Raw genomic sequence first — 17183 nt, forward strand, 5'->3', positions numbered from 1 at the left:
ACTGAAAAAATTGCTTCTGCAATGATAAACTTTTCAATTACATATGTTTTGCTTATTATTGAGATTAAACTAGCTTTTCGTGACTCAAAATAGTCTTGATTGTCATTGGCCAACTCATATCAAGTTGTACATTTTTTTTTACTTAATAAAATAAAATTTTAATTTCAAACTATTTGTATGATTGTACATTAACCTTAAATCAAAACTGTACCTGAATTTTTGATTAGCGTCTAAAGGTTTAAAAGTTAAGTTTAAAACTACCAAGGTTAATTAGCTGGTTATTTTATGATGTTAAGCCTCTACACCTGTCCATTAAACATAGTTGGGAGCTTTTTAATTTTCTTTACAAATTTGATTTTATGAAATTTACTGTTCAATTTAAATAATTGATAAAATATATTATAACTTTTTTATATTTGCGTAGATTAAGGGTCACTTAAATTAAATAACTAAAAAATTATCTAATGGTTTGCATGAATTTCATTTATTTTTGTAAGAGTTTCGAAACAAAATACTTTGGTCAATTTTATGATAAAAATAAGTTACTTTTAAAGGATTTAAATTTTGAATAAAATAAGAATTCTGCCATAAAGTTATTATAGGGGCATACAAATTCAGATTGTTGTACTTATAGGTTTTTATTGTAATTTTTTATATTTGAATCACCTTTTACTTTCCTTTCTGGATCACTAAAATACTTTTGTCAAAACTATTATGTATTTATAGTATTACAAAATTTCATTTTTGATACTGATTTAGACTTCCACTTTTTGTTAAGTTAAAATAAAAACATTAAGAGGTAAACATAATTAAATATAATTTATTTAGGTTCTATAAAACTATTTGTTTACTATTTTTGGAATAATTAGTTCCAAGACATAAAAATGTTATTTAAAATGAATTATTTTAAATATTATATAAATGTTTAGTTACCTTCCAAAAACCATTTGCAATTTTAAATAACTTTCCATTTATTATAGTTTATTTAATACTTATAGATTTTCTATTTACTTAACTTATTATCAAAATTAGAATAAAAATTAAAAATGTTGTTTAGAAGACGTAATTAAAATTTAATTTAGTTTTATTTTGAATTTATTTATGTATTATTGTTTAAGAAAAAGATATATAAAACTAACGTGAAAAATAAAAATGACTTAATATAATTTGTTAATGAATATATTTTCTATTTACTGTTACTTCTGTCTTTAAGAAAAAAAAGCCTAATCACAATTTATAAACTAACTTTTTTTATAACTTTAATTTAAATATTTTTTTTATATAAACTTTTATAATTATCTCAAGACTAAATAAATATTTAATGAGTTTCCAAAACATTTTTTAAACTTTTTATTTAACTTTTGATAGAAGATTAAATAATCTTGAAAACTTAAGGTATTAGACAAGTTCATAAAAATGATTTTAAGTTGCAAGTAGTTTTTAAATACAACAAAATCTCACCCAACAAAAAGTTTAATTACCTTGTTTTATCATTTTGTCAATTTTTTTTTAGTGAAAATTTTATTTTTTGGGTTAACCTGTTAGTAAGCTATAAAGTTATATTTTTATGTTATCATAAAAATAAAAATATGATGTAAATTTTGCTAATTAGCAAACATTAATTCTTGTATTTATAACTAAAAATTAATTTTTATTAGAATTTTGATTTAAATAACAAACAACTAAAAATGATGCTTGGTTGTACAGATGTCAGTTCATATGAAAAAATGGCAAAGATTGGCCAAGGTACTTTTGGGTAAGTTTTTTTTTTAATTACTAATTGTTTAAGGTTTATAACTTGTTAGCACCATTTTTTTACAATTATAGTTTGTTGAAGGTTTTCATGTGGTCGTAATTTTTAATAAAACTATAGTTTTAATTTGAAATTTGAGAATTTATATAGTTTAAATTTTAAATTCATTGGTAGTTATAGTTTGATTTATAACAAGAAAATTATGAAATACTTTGAGATTTATACTTAATTTATTATATCATACTATTTATATTTCATGCGTACCAAGCAAGTATGTTAATACCAGCAGAATTATTTTAGCGGGAACAAACTTGTTTTAAGTATAGAGTTTTTATACAACAGATGAATATGAAGTTTTTAACTAAAACATATCACCTGTCAAACTAGTTTAGGACTTTAAGAATAGCTAGACAAGTGATGAACAGGCATTTGTGGGCCAACTTTTGGAAAAAAAGTACTTACTTAACACAGTTTTTAATCTTAGACTTAACTTTAAATTAAAAATAGACCCAAAAATGTGTACTTTTAAAAACTTGAAAGAAATGCAGAAAACCTGGAAGAAATTTCTCAAATTGTCAGTGGCAACCCTGTTTTTAAACTTAAACTAAAAATGCACTTCAAATCTAAAAGCATTTTAATCTAAGAAATATTTTATTATTATCTTATCTATGTGACACATTGTATAATTTATATGAATTTAAAATTTATACAGCGAAGTTTTCAAGGCAAAGCACAAAACTACAAAAAGAGTAGTTGCTTTGAAAAAAGTTGTGATGGATAATGAAAAAGAAGGGGTTGGTACATACTATTTTGATATTTAAAAAATATTATTATTTTTGTTTTTAGTTTTCACCCAAAATATGTCAGAAAGTATTTAGTGAGACTAGTTTAAAGATGTTTAAGTTGTTATTAATGTAGAAACACAAAGGTATCTTTTATAAAGTCTTAAAAATGTAAATTTTGTTATAAAATTTTTAAAACTTCTGATATTTTTCAATTTAGTATTAGTTATACTATTACAAAAGACTTTAATTTTAAAATAGGTAGAATTTCTGCTACTAAATTTTTTTCCAAACTTTTTAAAAACTAAACTAATTCTATAACATAAGTTAAATCATTTTTTTAGTTTCCAATTACAGCTCTTAGAGAAATCAAAATACTACAAGCTTTAAAGCATGAAAATGTTGTTCAATTAGTTGAAGTTTGTAGATCAAAACCCTCTCCACATAACAGGTATTAAATAGTATTGTACACAGCTATTTTACTGATTCATTGTTTCAAAATATTATTTTCAGTTTAAGCTATAAAAATAATTCTTACTTTATACTCTTATTTTGAATTTTTTCGTAGTTTTTATTAAAATTGGCAGGTTTTATAAATTATTTAAAAAGAAAAACTTAACGAAAAGTGTAAAAAATCTTAAAACTTTTTATTTTCATTGTGCTTCTTGTGGGGTATTAACTTTTGTCAAGTATAAGTTTACCAAAACTTATTGGTTTTGTTTTTTACACAAACGTTTATAAATACTGCTGATTTTGTAATATTTTCATTTTACTAAATTTTTAACATTGTAAAGAATTTAATTTGTTAAGTTTTGTTTCATGTCTGTGTTTTTGTACAATTTATTAATTTTATTATGCTTTTTTTTGTACATATTTTGTTTTTTTAAGTGCAACCTGTGAGTATTTTTTATTTTTCTTTGATTCATTTGTTTTTATTTATTTGTTTTTTATTTATAGATTTAAGTATCTACTTGTTTTAAAAAATTTGTCTCCTGTTTAAGTCGCCCTGGTTTTAATGTCTGAGTTCAGCGTTGTACAGTAATTATATAATTTTGTCATATGTATGTATCTCTTTGGTTTTTTCTACGTTTGAAGATTACAATATTTTGATTTAAAAGATTAAGCTATTTTATAATTTAAGATCTCCTAGTACTACTATAACATAATTCAAGACATAAGAAACTTCTAAAAGCTTCTACATTTTATATATCAAAGTTTATTTAACAAAATTATTTCTTTTTAAATTTATTAAACTTAATTTATAATTTAATAAGAGTTTAAATTTGATGAACTAAATTTATTAAATTTATTTGACAATTTTTTAAAAATTTATTATTTTAACTTTCAGTTGTACAGAATTTAATTATTGATAATAGTTTTGATTAAACTTTTCCAGTTTTAAAATACTTTTTTACTGATCATTATTTTTGTGCACAACTCTGATAAATACCTTGAATAAAACAATTTTAAACTTCATTAAAAAATTGTTAAATTAACTATAAAATATTTACATTTGCATTTATTTTTAACTTTTTAACGTTTTCTAATTAAAACACTTTTGTTTTAAGTTAATAAACTATCTGTCTAGTAATTAGAAAAAAAAGGTAAACTATTTTTTTTAGCTTTCGTAAGATACTTAAAAATAACATTGTTAAAGATTTCTGGTTCAAATTATATTTTTTTTATATAGTAAACATATGGAAATAAATCAAAATAATTTTAGAAACAAAGGATCAGTTTACTTGGTTTTGGACTTTTGTGAGCATGATTTGGCCGGTCTACTTAGTAATGCAAGTATTGAGTTTTCACTTGGAGAAATAAAAAAGGTATATTTAGTTTGATTATAATAAAATATTATTTATTGTTTAGTATAATCTTTTCTTTACAATGATGAATTAAGTGTTTAATTTAACTATATATTTTTTATCTGTCTATCAGTTGTTCTTAGACGTTATCAGAATATTTTAATATTTTGTTTTTAGTCTTTAATTTAATTTAATTTTGTTAAATAGACATTATTTTTTTTTTAACTTTTTAAAAATATCTTAAAACTTATTTAACCTTACTTTCTAAAGTTTTTAATTTTAGTCTGTCGGTCAAAATTTTACATAAATAGGTAGCAGTTAGCCTGAAATAAAAGTATGCTAAAGAAATTTTTAGATTTTAATTTGAAAACATACATTTATAAGCATATGTCGAAAAAATTTAGATAAAAGTAATAATTAGTGGTATACCGGATCCGGATCATTTTTTGAAATTTAAAATTCATCCAGATTTGGATCCGAATCTTATTTTTTATTTAGGATCATAAATATTTTAATTGTTATGTTATGTCAGTTGAGAACAAATTCATAAACGAATAAGTTTTATAATTCCACTAGTTTAATATATTGTTAAATAAAACTTTAAATACACATAATTTTTTAAAAATAAACACAATATTATTGTTAAACTATTATTTTGAACACTAAGAAAAAAATTAAACATTTTACACAAATGACAAAAAAAAAAACTATCTATACGAAATCTCAGTTTAAATTTTAAGATATGATCTATTTATACGATTGAACTTGAACTTCGTATCTTGTTTGATGTAAAAGAAAAATAAACTAAATTTAAAGTTCTAAAAAATAAAGATTATTAATAAAAAATATGATAAGTTTAAGGTTAAAATTTTATATTAAATAGTTTGAATTAAATGAAAAGAAGAACATTGAAATCTTTAGCAACTGTTTAGATATATATATATAATATTAAGTAATTTAGTAAATAAAATTAACTTGTATCCACGCTATTTTACTACAAATAACCTTTTCTAGCTTTTTCAAGTTGTGATGAAGAAATAAAAATTTTTGCTGGTCCTTGAAAGCATTCGATTTCGCTTTTCTTCGTACAAGTTACCAGTTCCAGAAAATAACCTTTTGCAGATACTTGATATTTCGGATTGTTAGGCGGTACTAGAAGTTAATGACCATTTTTACCAGTCTAAAAACAACTTAACTTTTTAACTTCTAAATTCAGCAGCCTTTCAACCTTCTGTTTGAGATTAGGATCAGGGTTGCCACAAGGTCAGTAAGTCAGGAAAATCAGGAAAAGTCAGGAAAAACTAAAAAAACAGGCAATAGTCAGGAAAAGTCAGGAAATTTGACACATCTAAAAAAAAGTAAGATTTTGTTAGTTCAATTTCCTTATTCTTAAAAGCCTTCAAAATGTCCCTTTCAAAAATTAATTAAAAATTCTTTAAAGTCAGACTAAAATTGCAAAATATTTTCTAGAAATTCACATAATTACTTAATTTCCAATGCCTTCATCTGGTAAAAATTAATAAAATGAGTGCAAAAAGAAAGAAATGAAGCCCAAAAACTGTGGCTAGATTTAGAGAAATGATTTTCTTCGACAAGTGTAGGGGCAGCAGATGAGAACGATTTAAATAAAATGAGGCGAATGGTTTTAACTGCCAAGAAAATTAAGCGGTATGCAGACCAGATGAAGGAAACCATGTCTTCATTAGATAAAGAGGTTGAAGTTCTAATAAAGAAACGGATAAATTAAATTTTAGTATAAAGAGTAAAAAAACTGTGTTTGATTAGGTTCTTTATTGTTTTAAGTTTGTAAAATTTCGTTATTGTTTTAAGGTTTTAGTTTTAAACGTTCGTTATTGTTTTAAGGTTTTAATTTTAAAAGTTCCGTATATGTCTTTTCGTTTATTTAGATAAATTTATGTTAGAAAATGCAAAATTAATGATTCTTTTTTCAGACAAGTTGTGTTTATAAGTTAGAAATACAAGTTTTTTGCTGATAGAGCTGTTTATTGCAAATACACCAATCATACACAGATGGTTTATAAGTAATGTTATGGAAGTTAGATGATTGAATTCAGCGAAAAAAACTGTTTTTTAATCTGTATAAAAATAAGATTGAAACTTTTGTATAGTTTGAAGTGTTTGATTATGTGTTTTAGAATAAGCTTAAACTAGAAGTTTGATTTAGAAAAGTCAAGAAAATTTTAGTAAAACGTCACAAAATTTTTCTCAACTTGATCTGTGGAAAACCTGTAGGAGGGGAAAACTTAAATCGATACCGTGGATTAACAAGTATTGTGACTGGTAACAAGCTGTTAAAATGAATGGTTTAGCGTGAGCTGTTACAATTTTCTTTCAAAAGCCTCTATTCATTTTCTGCCACGGTTGCTAAGGTTGTAGAAATACTTTGACCTGGGGTACGAATGTTTTAAGTTTTAATTTCTGCATGTGGGAACACACTTCACAGCAGTGCGTTGTTTCTACTATACTGCTGCGTTACTTTGTAAGAAGGTTCAAGCAGTTCATTAATAAGGTTAACAAGTTTCCATTCATCAGCTGCACTTTCATTTAGTGTTTTAAAAATTAAGTTCAGCTGCATGGAAATTTTAAAGCACATATTCTCAAAACAATAGCAAAATATTGAACAACCTAAACCTCAAAAACCAAGGAAAACCTGCAACTTGCAGAAAAAAAAACATTAGATAATAACTGCAAAGCAAGCAATCTAATTTACCAAGCCGTATCAAAAAACAAACAGCACAACAAAGTATTACGTAGGCAGTATATATCTAAATCGTAAGGCAAGTTTTAACAACAAACTTAAAATACATAGCACTTAATTATCAAGCTACTTATGGGAACTAAACACGCAATCAAAGACTATAATTATAATGGGATATACTCTGTAGAACTATAACCAAAAAATAACAAAACATGTAACTTGTGTAGCTTAGAAAAATATGAAATCTAGAAAGTAGCACTAAACAAAAGAGAAGAAAGACATCAACCCTGCCTCTATTACAAAGACATGTACTTTATAAAAACAAAAATATGAAACAATACTTTACTTTAAAATTATGAAAAAAAAGAACAAACAACAAAAAAAAAAGTTGATTAACTTGAACGAAAAGTTAAAAAAAAAACTTTATTAATTTAATTTATTAGATACTTTAAAATGTTTATGTTTGTAATTTTTTGAAAAATTTCCAATGTAACTTAATATTTGCTCTGAAGATAAGCTTTAAGCGTTGAAAGAGTTATAATCAATTGAAGAACAGTTTTTTATAAAAGAAGTACTTATCTGCAGTTTGCATTTAGAACTTTGAAATTTGTCGATTTAATAAAACAATTCCTAAAATAACCAAATTTAAATTTTTCTAGAAGTTGAATATTTTTTAACATTTATATATAGATTTAATGCGAAATTGCTTGCGAAATAATAGTTTTTTATTTTAGTTATTCTTTTAACACATCAACAAATGAATCTTATTTTCAGGGTAAAAAAATACCTATTTACTTTTTACGAAATTAAAAAGTAAGTTACATATAAAACTAAAATTTTTATGTAATTACTTGTACCAGGTGATAATGCAGTTGTTAGAGGGATTGTTCTACATGCACCGCAACAACGTTCTGCACCGAGACATGAAGGCGGCGAACATACTCATCACCAAAGAAGGAATACTCAAGCTTGCCGACTTCGGTCTTGCCAGGTGAACATTTGTAACCCTAACAGCTTGTCTTAAAGGATTACTTTTACAAAGAGAGCTAAATTACCTTTTATAGAGTTACATACAAGAGCTAAAGAGCTACAAAAAGTTTTAATCTTTTTTATTTGAAATAATGACAGCAATTAGAAACCACAATTTATAAATAATATGTACAAAATTAGTGCAAAAACTGCTTAGAATCAACAAAAACTCAATAAAAATTGAAACATTAACCGCCAACACACAAAATGGCCGATAATTGAAAAACAATTTAATTACACTGTTGCATTTTCACTTGTCGTTTCAACATTTGTAAACTTGTATTCACTTTGAAGGGCGTTCAGCTTGCGTAGCAACGGGGAGGTGAACAAGTACACGAACAGGGTCGTCACCCTCTGGTACCGGCCCCCGGAACTTTTGCTCGGGGAGCGGAATTACGGTCCGCCGATTGACATGTGGGGGGCGGGATGCATCATGGCCGAAATGTGGACCAGAAGCCCCATTATGCAGGTTTATAAAGTTTTTATGAAGTTTTTTTTAGCAAATTTTTTTCGACGTTTTATGGTTTGTTTGAACACTGGACCCTTGCGGTTTTAAATTAGGGCGATATTTGAAAATTGTTGAAATTTATGTCAGTTTGAAATATGTATTCTGTTTTTTGTTAACCAAATGTTTAAAGTTCGAGTGGTGTAATGAAAATACAGTTTTAAGTAGAATTACTTGCCAATTTAAAAAGTTTATGACATTTGAATTTGATACAAGTGTTCATGAAAATTATACTATAACTAATTTAAAAAAATTCCTTTTAAAAATTAAATTTTACTTACAAAATCGTTCCTAATATGTACGTATATATTTTTTACATTTCTTAAAACTAATTTATTGCTTTATATTTTGAAATATTAAAATAGTTTTAATGAAAAAAAAAGATGCATGCATACATTATAAAATATGTGAACTAACTAACATACATATTTTTTTTTGCTTTTGTAAAATAAATATAGTTTAGCAAAAAATATTTCAGTGGTACTCATGATAGTTTTTCTACTCTTAAAAGTTGCATATTTGCTTTATTTTATCTGTCTTAAGCTTTGTTAAAAAAAACTCGAAATATTTTAACTAATTCGGAGTTAATTTATCGTTTAAAAAGCAAGCAATTATAATTCTAACTTAAATGTATAAGTTATTACATAATAAAAAAAAATCTTGCCGGTAGAAACGAAACAATAAGCACTTTTTTTGCTTATTTTATAATATTGGAATATATCTTGGTACAATGGTTTTAGTACAGTATTACATAATTTTGGGTTTTCAATCAATTTAAAATAATACTGAATTATACATACTGCTAAATCACTTAAATACAACTTTAAAATACTGTATACATGGTATTTAAAAAAAAAATTTTGTTCTTGGATTACCAGTCAGTTTGGATTTTATTCAAAAATTACAAAACTTTTTTAGCCTGACAACTCAGGTATTAAGTATTGAAACATTAAACTTTTTATTTGTAAGATATTTCTGATCTAATTAGTAACATTCTGATAATTCTGATGTAAATAATAATTATTTTAAGTATAAAGAATATATATTTTGTTATGTTTTCAATGATTTTATGTAACATACAAAACTTTAATTAATTAGTTTATAATATGTTTTTTAAACTTTATACATTTTGGCCCAGCAATTACTACCTATTTATTTTCTTCATTACTACCTAAATTCGACAACTTAATGTTAAAAAACAAGGCAATTTTTAAATTTGTTTTTCCTGATTATATAGCTTTTATAGTTTTTTTATTTTTCTATATAATTTTTAAAGACACTAAAGAGTATGGTTTGTTTCTATTTTTCTTATGTTTATATATATTTTGGTTTATAGTTTTAATGATAATATTATACATTAAAATCATACGTTTATAGATTAGGAAATAAAGTAATCAAAACGATATTTTTCTTTATATTTAGCATTTTTTTTGCTTACGATAGTAAAAATAAAATAAAAATTTTAAAGTAAATTTCAACATTTGAAGGATTTTACTGTGTTTGGAATATTTTTAAGTCTATAATAGCTTTGCCAACTTTTTTTCCACTCTTTAGTTTTATGATTACTTGCATTAACAAGTAAACTTTGTTTAAAAATTTTCTAAATTGAATTTTATTTTACATTTATAACAAAATACATTTAAAAAAAGGTTTTAAGAAAACGTAGGAGAAGATAGGTTCTAATGATATAGTATTTTAGCCTTTTTAGTTTGCGCTTGTAATAAGGAACTTATAAGCAGGGTTGCCAAAAGACCTGGAATCTTTGAAAAAAATTGGATTTTGAGAAATTTTGAAAAAAAAACTTTTATTTTGAACATAAATCACCAAAAAACCTTGAAATTTTAACAATTTTTTAATGAAATAATAAAATTTTGATTTGAAACGAAAAATCCAATATACAGAAAAAAATTGTCATCATCAAGTTTAAAGTAGCTTTACAGTATCTTTTAAATACTGTTATACTACTTAGCACTGTTTTTAACAATTTAGCTATAAACTAAAAATAGACCCAAAAATGTGTAATTTTAAAAACGTGGAAGAAATAAAGAAAACCTGGAAGAAATTTCTCAAAAGTTTTTGCCAACCCTGTATTTATCTTATACTATAAAAGTAGGAAGAGATTGATAAAAGTTTTTTTGCGCCTCCTGTAAGGAAACTATTGTACTCTCCGAATTTAACCAACTATATCTCAAAACAAGATTTTAAATTTTTTTTTCAAATTTTTAAAATCCGTTATAAGCTACTTGTAGCTCACTTAAAACTATAAAATCAAATTGTAAAATACGTGATTACTAACTATGCCCTGAATAGAGCTTAATGGTTTTGTAAAAAACAAAATAAATTTAAGGGAGCGTCCGAAAAGTACCAGCTGAAGCTGATCAGCCAGCTGTGCGGAACGGTGGCCCCCGAAGTGTGGCCGGAAGCGACCAGGCTGGAACACTACCAGTCGATGGTGGTCCCCGACAAGAACAAGTACAAGAGGAGGGTGAAGGAGCGGTTGAGGAACTACGTGAAGGACAGCTACGCGCTGGACCTCGTCGACAGGCTGCTCGTCCTCGACCCCAAAAAAAGACTCGACGCAGATCAGGTCGGTGGTTGCTTTAGATCGCGTGCTTCTTATTTAAAGTTAATGTTTAAAAAACTATATTTTCAGTTCTTAACTTTTATCAAAAGCTATACTTTTTAAGTTTTGTTTTTAAATTTTAACTTTTCTATTCTTTTTTTTTATTCCCAATCTCTATATTTCATTAATTTTTACTACAATTTTTTAATGAGACTAATTAAAAACAACTATTTATAAATTTATTATTAAATTACTCTTTGCTAATGGTTTTATTTAAATATTTTATGTGATAGGCACTCAACCACGACTTTTTGTGGGCCGACCCGTTACCCTGTTCGTTGCAACCGTTGCTGAGCAAACTCAACCAGTCCATGTTCGAGTACCTGGCGCCGTCCCGAAAACCCAATTTCAAGGTTCCGCAGGGCCAAGCAAGAGCACTTCCGAAAAACAACAAAGTTAAGATTGAAAGCACCTCGCAGCTTGTCGACCGCACTTACTAAAATCATTTGATGTTAAATAGGAGACAAGTTTGTAGATGGTGTATGTGAGTATATATTGTTTGAATATATGTTATAGAATATGAGACACAACTTGCTAGTTTGCGTTAGCTAAGTTTATTGTTTTGAGGCAAGGTTTTAAATGACACTAAAAAGTTGTGTTGCACGAATTTTCAATGTTTGTAGTTTTTAATGTTATTAATAACACCACAGATCTTAGAAATAATGTTTTTTTTTGCTTCTATTTGAGACGGTTTTAATGTATATTATGTTTTACTGGTTTTGATTTTAAAACTAATTTAAGTTTGTTAGTTCCTATAAGTCTTGTTAAAAATGTTTACTAATTTTACTATGGTTTTTCAAAAAATAATATAGAACACAATAAATTCTGCTTTATAAAATAAGGTTTTTTTTTTAATTTTTGCAGTTTTTTATTAAGTATTTTTCTTCATTTACTTATTTGATTTTTTTTTACTATGTTTTCTAAGTAAATTGCAAACTTATTCTGATTCTTTATTAAAATAAAAGTTTCATACTTTTACACAGTCGTATGTTTTATCATTGGAAGCAAATATCACATATAAATTAAACTTAAGTCCAAAATACTTTTTTGGAAAAAGTATTAAAGTTGATAACGGGTTTTATTTATAAACATTCAATTTTAAGCTTATTTATGTTATGTCAATTCTTAAAGTTATGCACCTAGTAAATTGAGATAAACTTTAAAATTTATTACTTATATGCAAACAATTAAGTATTAATGACCAATAAAGGTAATAAACCGACCAAAAGTCCTTCGGCAATTGGAGATCACTTACTAAACTACCCAGAATGCTCCAAAAGTTGTAATGGTGACAAATTTACAATTTTAACTAAGGGACTTAACATATATCATTTAAGTGTTTTAGAATCTCTTTTTATAAAAATCTATAAGCCTAAGCTTTGTAAACAAAAGTTAGTTGATAGTAATAACTTGTATAAAACTTATATAATATTTTTTTTTTTTTAATTTTGTTCTAGTATTTTTTTTAGTTAATTTTTAAAACTTTTTTTTAATTGCGAAAATATATTTTAGTGTAATTGCTCCAAAACTTAAATTCTTTAATACTTTAGCTTGATAACTAGCTAAATTAATTATTATTATTGTTACATTAACTAAATTCTGATACTTATATTTTAATTCAAACGTTTTCATAGCTTTATTATTATTTACGTTTATATATCTTTAAAATTTTAAAAATTTGTTTGTATATACTTTATTGTAATATCCTTTAACTAATTCAAGTTTTCTATTTACTTACTTATACTTAAATGTCTTGTGTATTTAATTTTTACCTAATTCTTATCTAAACAGTATTTATTCCACATTTTTTTATTTAAACTCTTTATAACGTATCCGTTATCTAGCTTTTATAGGTGTTGATATTATATAGTATAGCTTAGTTAAATACAGCAATAGTTGATAAGTGTATTTAGAAAAATATTTTCTACTAAATAGAACAATGCAATGAATTTGTTGACATTTTTATTAAAGTTTAGTTTTATTTTAACTTGTAGTGTTTTTATTTTAAAAAGTATTTTTATTGTTTTATATAAGTTTTTATTTGAAACAAAAAACAAATTTAATGACATTGATCTAGTCTAGACTGTAGCAAGTTTTGTTACATTTTAGTTATAGTTAATTTAATGAAAAGGTTTTTCTTTATGTAGCCTCATTTACAAAACCTTTGCTATAGTTGCTGTAAAAACTTAAAATAGTTAATTTACTTTTCAAGTTATTGTTAACAAGATGAAACAAAAATAAGCATTTTTGAAAAATAGTTTATGTTTATTAATTGCTTTGTTGAAGAAAAATATTTAAATTTATAGAAAGTTCTGAATTCTATCATTTGATATGTACACTTATAAAAATATACTGATAAACTTCATTTTCTAGTTTTAAAAATTTTTCCAGCACAAGTGCTTTATTATAGATTAAAGTCTAAATAGATAGATGGATCTTCATATATTTATTATTTACAGATAATATAAATAACTTCAAAAGAGATGTATTGCTGACTTTTTAAAACTATAAGATCAAAATTAGTACATTGAAGCAGATGAAAAATAATTTAGCTTAATTCTTAACTAGAATTTATAGTAACAGCTAACAGATCTTGGTCTAATTTTTAAACTGTTCAATCGTTAAATGAAAGACATAAATAAATTGTTTCTATATTATTATTTTTGCTATCAGTAAAGTAAGTTACTTTGTAAAGTATTAAAAAAATTTTAAATCTTGTAAACTTATAGAAGCCATAAGTTTGTTCCATGTTTTTTTACTACAGTAAAACAGTTTTAAGTAAATAAAGTTCTTGTAAAAACAATAAAACATTTAATATGGTATGTAAAGTTTTAGTTTTCTGGATTTTTGAGCTGAACTAAAAACCTCCATTTACTTTAAGTTGATTTGACAATAGTCACAAAGAATCCATAACTTATTTTTAAGTACAACTTTTCTAAACAAACTAGTTTTATTTTTTTTCAATTATTATCTTTTACTGTAATAGAAAATGAATTTTAACGATACAAAAACAGCTATAACTTAAAAAGTACTAAAACTCTTAAAAATAAATAAGTTTAGTTTTAAACAAACTTTGTTAAGAGTAAGAAACTATACATATATTAACAAAATATACTAAGCTAAACAAAATTTATTTGATCACAGCTGTTGATTGCTAAATGGATAGTAAAAGTTGCTAAAACTTTACTAAAATAACCGATTATTAAAATACAAACTATCATATTTTATATAAATACTAATTAAAAGTTAAGAAATTTTTTAAATAATCAAAAAAATTAAAAGTATTTTAAAGTTTTGAGTGCTTGCTCAACTTCTTCTGGATAGTAATTAATGAATGATAAAAAATTGTTAAAAGTTCTGCCATTTTTCGTTTAAGGGAGGCTTCTTCACTACATTACTAAGTTTAATAACTTTGCTGACAACTTCAACACTTTTTAATTTGTTACAATCGAGTCATTTAGCAAGTCTTTATAATTGTGAGAAATATAGTTAAATGAAATATCAGCACTGCACTAAAGCAATAAAAAAGTTTCGTAAACAGCTTCAAATTTATCTTCCAAGTTAAGCGTATATATGGCTACTTTCGTAGTTAAGATGTTTTCCCTTTAGTATAAGTCTCTGTAAATTTTGTCGGCACACATCTTGTAGTCTTATCCATAGAACCTTTTTTTTATCCCTAATAACTCTAGAAATTTTATTCAGCGTACCAGGGTCGACATCGAAGTCTGAAGTTTTGTTATTGTTTACACGATTTATATATTTTTATAATACAGAATCATTAACATAAAAAACTTAAATATATAAAACTTGCGGTTTTTTTTACAATTTTTATAAACTTTTTTATCATTATCTTATGTTAAACTAAAAAACTTTCGGTTTTAAATAAAAATTCATCGAAAACTAGCACCGTTTTTAGTACATGTTTGGTTATACATTAAACCCTTTGAGTTTTTATTTAGTTCAAAAAACTTAATTTATCTCAAGCTTGTTTAATTAAAGTTTAAAACAATGTCAATTTGAAATGTTTTTATTCTATAATAATAATTGTACTATGTGTTCTGTTTAGCTAAAATGCTTAAGACACTTGAATTTAATAAAAAAACTTAGTAAGGATAAATATAAAATTGCTTTTTAAGTGGACTTAAATAATTTAAAATTTACTTACAAAATTGTTCCTGGAATTAATTTTTATCTTACAAATATATATATATATATAAATGAATATTTTTGAAAAAGATTTACTTTCGATGGTAAGAAAAAAATACGTTTACACTACAAATTAGATAGTCATTGTCTATTTCCTTGTTATCAAATTTTTCATAATACTATGCGTGCTAGATGCTTCAATCAGTGGTTCTCAAAAACTCGAAAAGCTTTTAACATTTCTAACTACTTACTGTAAAAAAAGTGTGCACATTAGGCTGTAAGGTACATTTTTTAAAAAGTTTATTTTCATCATTGTTTATTGTTTAAAATTTAAATACTACACTAAAGTTTGTTTAGAACAGTCAAAATTGAGTTTAGCTAACCAAACAAATGTATATTACGACTTTTCTTAAAAAAACTTTTATTACTAATCTTAGTCTCTCTAGGTAGGTAGCTGTATAAGTTGCACGAGCGTTCAAAATTGCACGAGTGCACAAAAATTGCACGAAAATATTTTTGCACGAAGGGTCACTTTTGCACGAACAGAAAATTTTGCACGAAGACAATTTTGCACGGATTAATTTTTATTTTTTTTAAATTTTTTTATTATTTTCGTAAATATTTTATTTTTTAGATCTTTTTTTTTACTATCACTGTTACCCCTTACTCTCGGTCGGCAATTTATTTATTTATTGCTTTTGTTTTTAATTTTTTTTAATAATTTTTTTATAATTTTTATTTTTTATTATCACTATTACCCCTAACTCTCGGACGGAACCTTTTATTTAAATTATTACACTTTTAAATGTTATTTTTTATTAGTTATTATTATTTTTTTAGTTTTCCTATTACTGTTACCCCTAACCCCTACCCTCGGTCAGTAACTTTTTTCCTTTTTTATTAAATCAATTTATTAAATCAAAAGTTTTTTTTTCTGTTTTTTTTTACTCTCGTGCAAAATTGAGCCTTGGTGCAAAACCGTCTTGGTGCAATTTTGTGCTCGCGTGCAAATTTGTGCACTCGTGCAATTTAGTCCCCTCGTGCAATTTAGTAACCTCGTGCAGTTTTGTCTTCGTGAAATTTAGACCCGCTCCCCTCTAGGTAGTATAAAAATTTCTTTAAAAAGTGATGTTCCTAGGAGAGCATTTAAAAAAAGATTATTATCTATCGACAGAGTGTATTTGTAAACGACAATTTAATGAAATATTAATAAGTTTTTTCGTTATGTACTTAAGCATGTACTAGGACCTTATGTTCTAATTCTAACTTAACAAAAACATTTCTGTTATTTGATGTGATTTATACAAAATTTGTTTTCGAATCCTTGTATAAAACTGAAAAAAAAACTTAGAAACTTTCGTAAAAAAAAAAACAATATTTTTAATTCATAACAGTTTTTTTTTGTCTAATGATAATTTACTGATTTGTAAACTTCTATAAGGTTTTTGTTAATGCAATTTTTGTATGTATATTTTTCAGTGTTAATTTTTCTTAATAAGTTTGTGATTTATCAAACATTTTGCTAGTACTCTAGTCAAAAATAATTATCAAAACAGAGTTTTTGTAAGTTTTGAAAAAAGTCTATAGGATTAGATAGGTATCTGTTGATTTATTGAACATATATGAAGGCATTAAGTTTAGTAGCTATTTTTTTTTTGTGTATAAAAATGGTATATATCACTGTTTTTTCAAAAAAATTAGATTAAACTAAAAAGTATGAATTTATCTCATGTTAAGAGCTTCTTGAAAACTGAGTTGCTCTAATTTTTATAAACAAAACATATAACATCTATAGAAATAAAAAAGCATTACAATGTGCAG

At 24.8% G+C, this 17183-nt stretch overlaps 1 protein-coding gene across 1 annotated transcript; it reads left to right on the forward strand.

The window, feature by feature from the left end:
• The first annotated feature begins 1662 nt into the window (after positions 1-1662).
• Positions 1663-11966, forward strand: LOC145843349 (cyclin-dependent kinase 9-like). Its single transcript, XM_082950816.1, has 8 exons — positions 1663-1756; positions 2466-2547; positions 2880-2986; positions 4259-4361; positions 7920-8050; positions 8383-8557; positions 10941-11180; positions 11450-11966. The coding sequence occupies exons 1-8, from the start codon at positions 1689-1691 to the stop codon at positions 11654-11656; spliced, it is 1113 nt and encodes a 370-aa protein (XP_082806942.1). The 5' UTR covers positions 1663-1688; the 3' UTR covers positions 11657-11966.
• Positions 11967-17183: the final 5217 nt, after the last annotated feature.

The sequence above is a fragment of the Thalia democratica genome, chromosome 8, assembly GCF_965202585.1.
Source record: "Thalia democratica chromosome 8, ktThaDemo2.hap1.1, whole genome shotgun sequence".
Lineage (NCBI taxonomy): Eukaryota > Metazoa > Chordata > Thaliacea > Salpida > Salpidae > Thalia > Thalia democratica.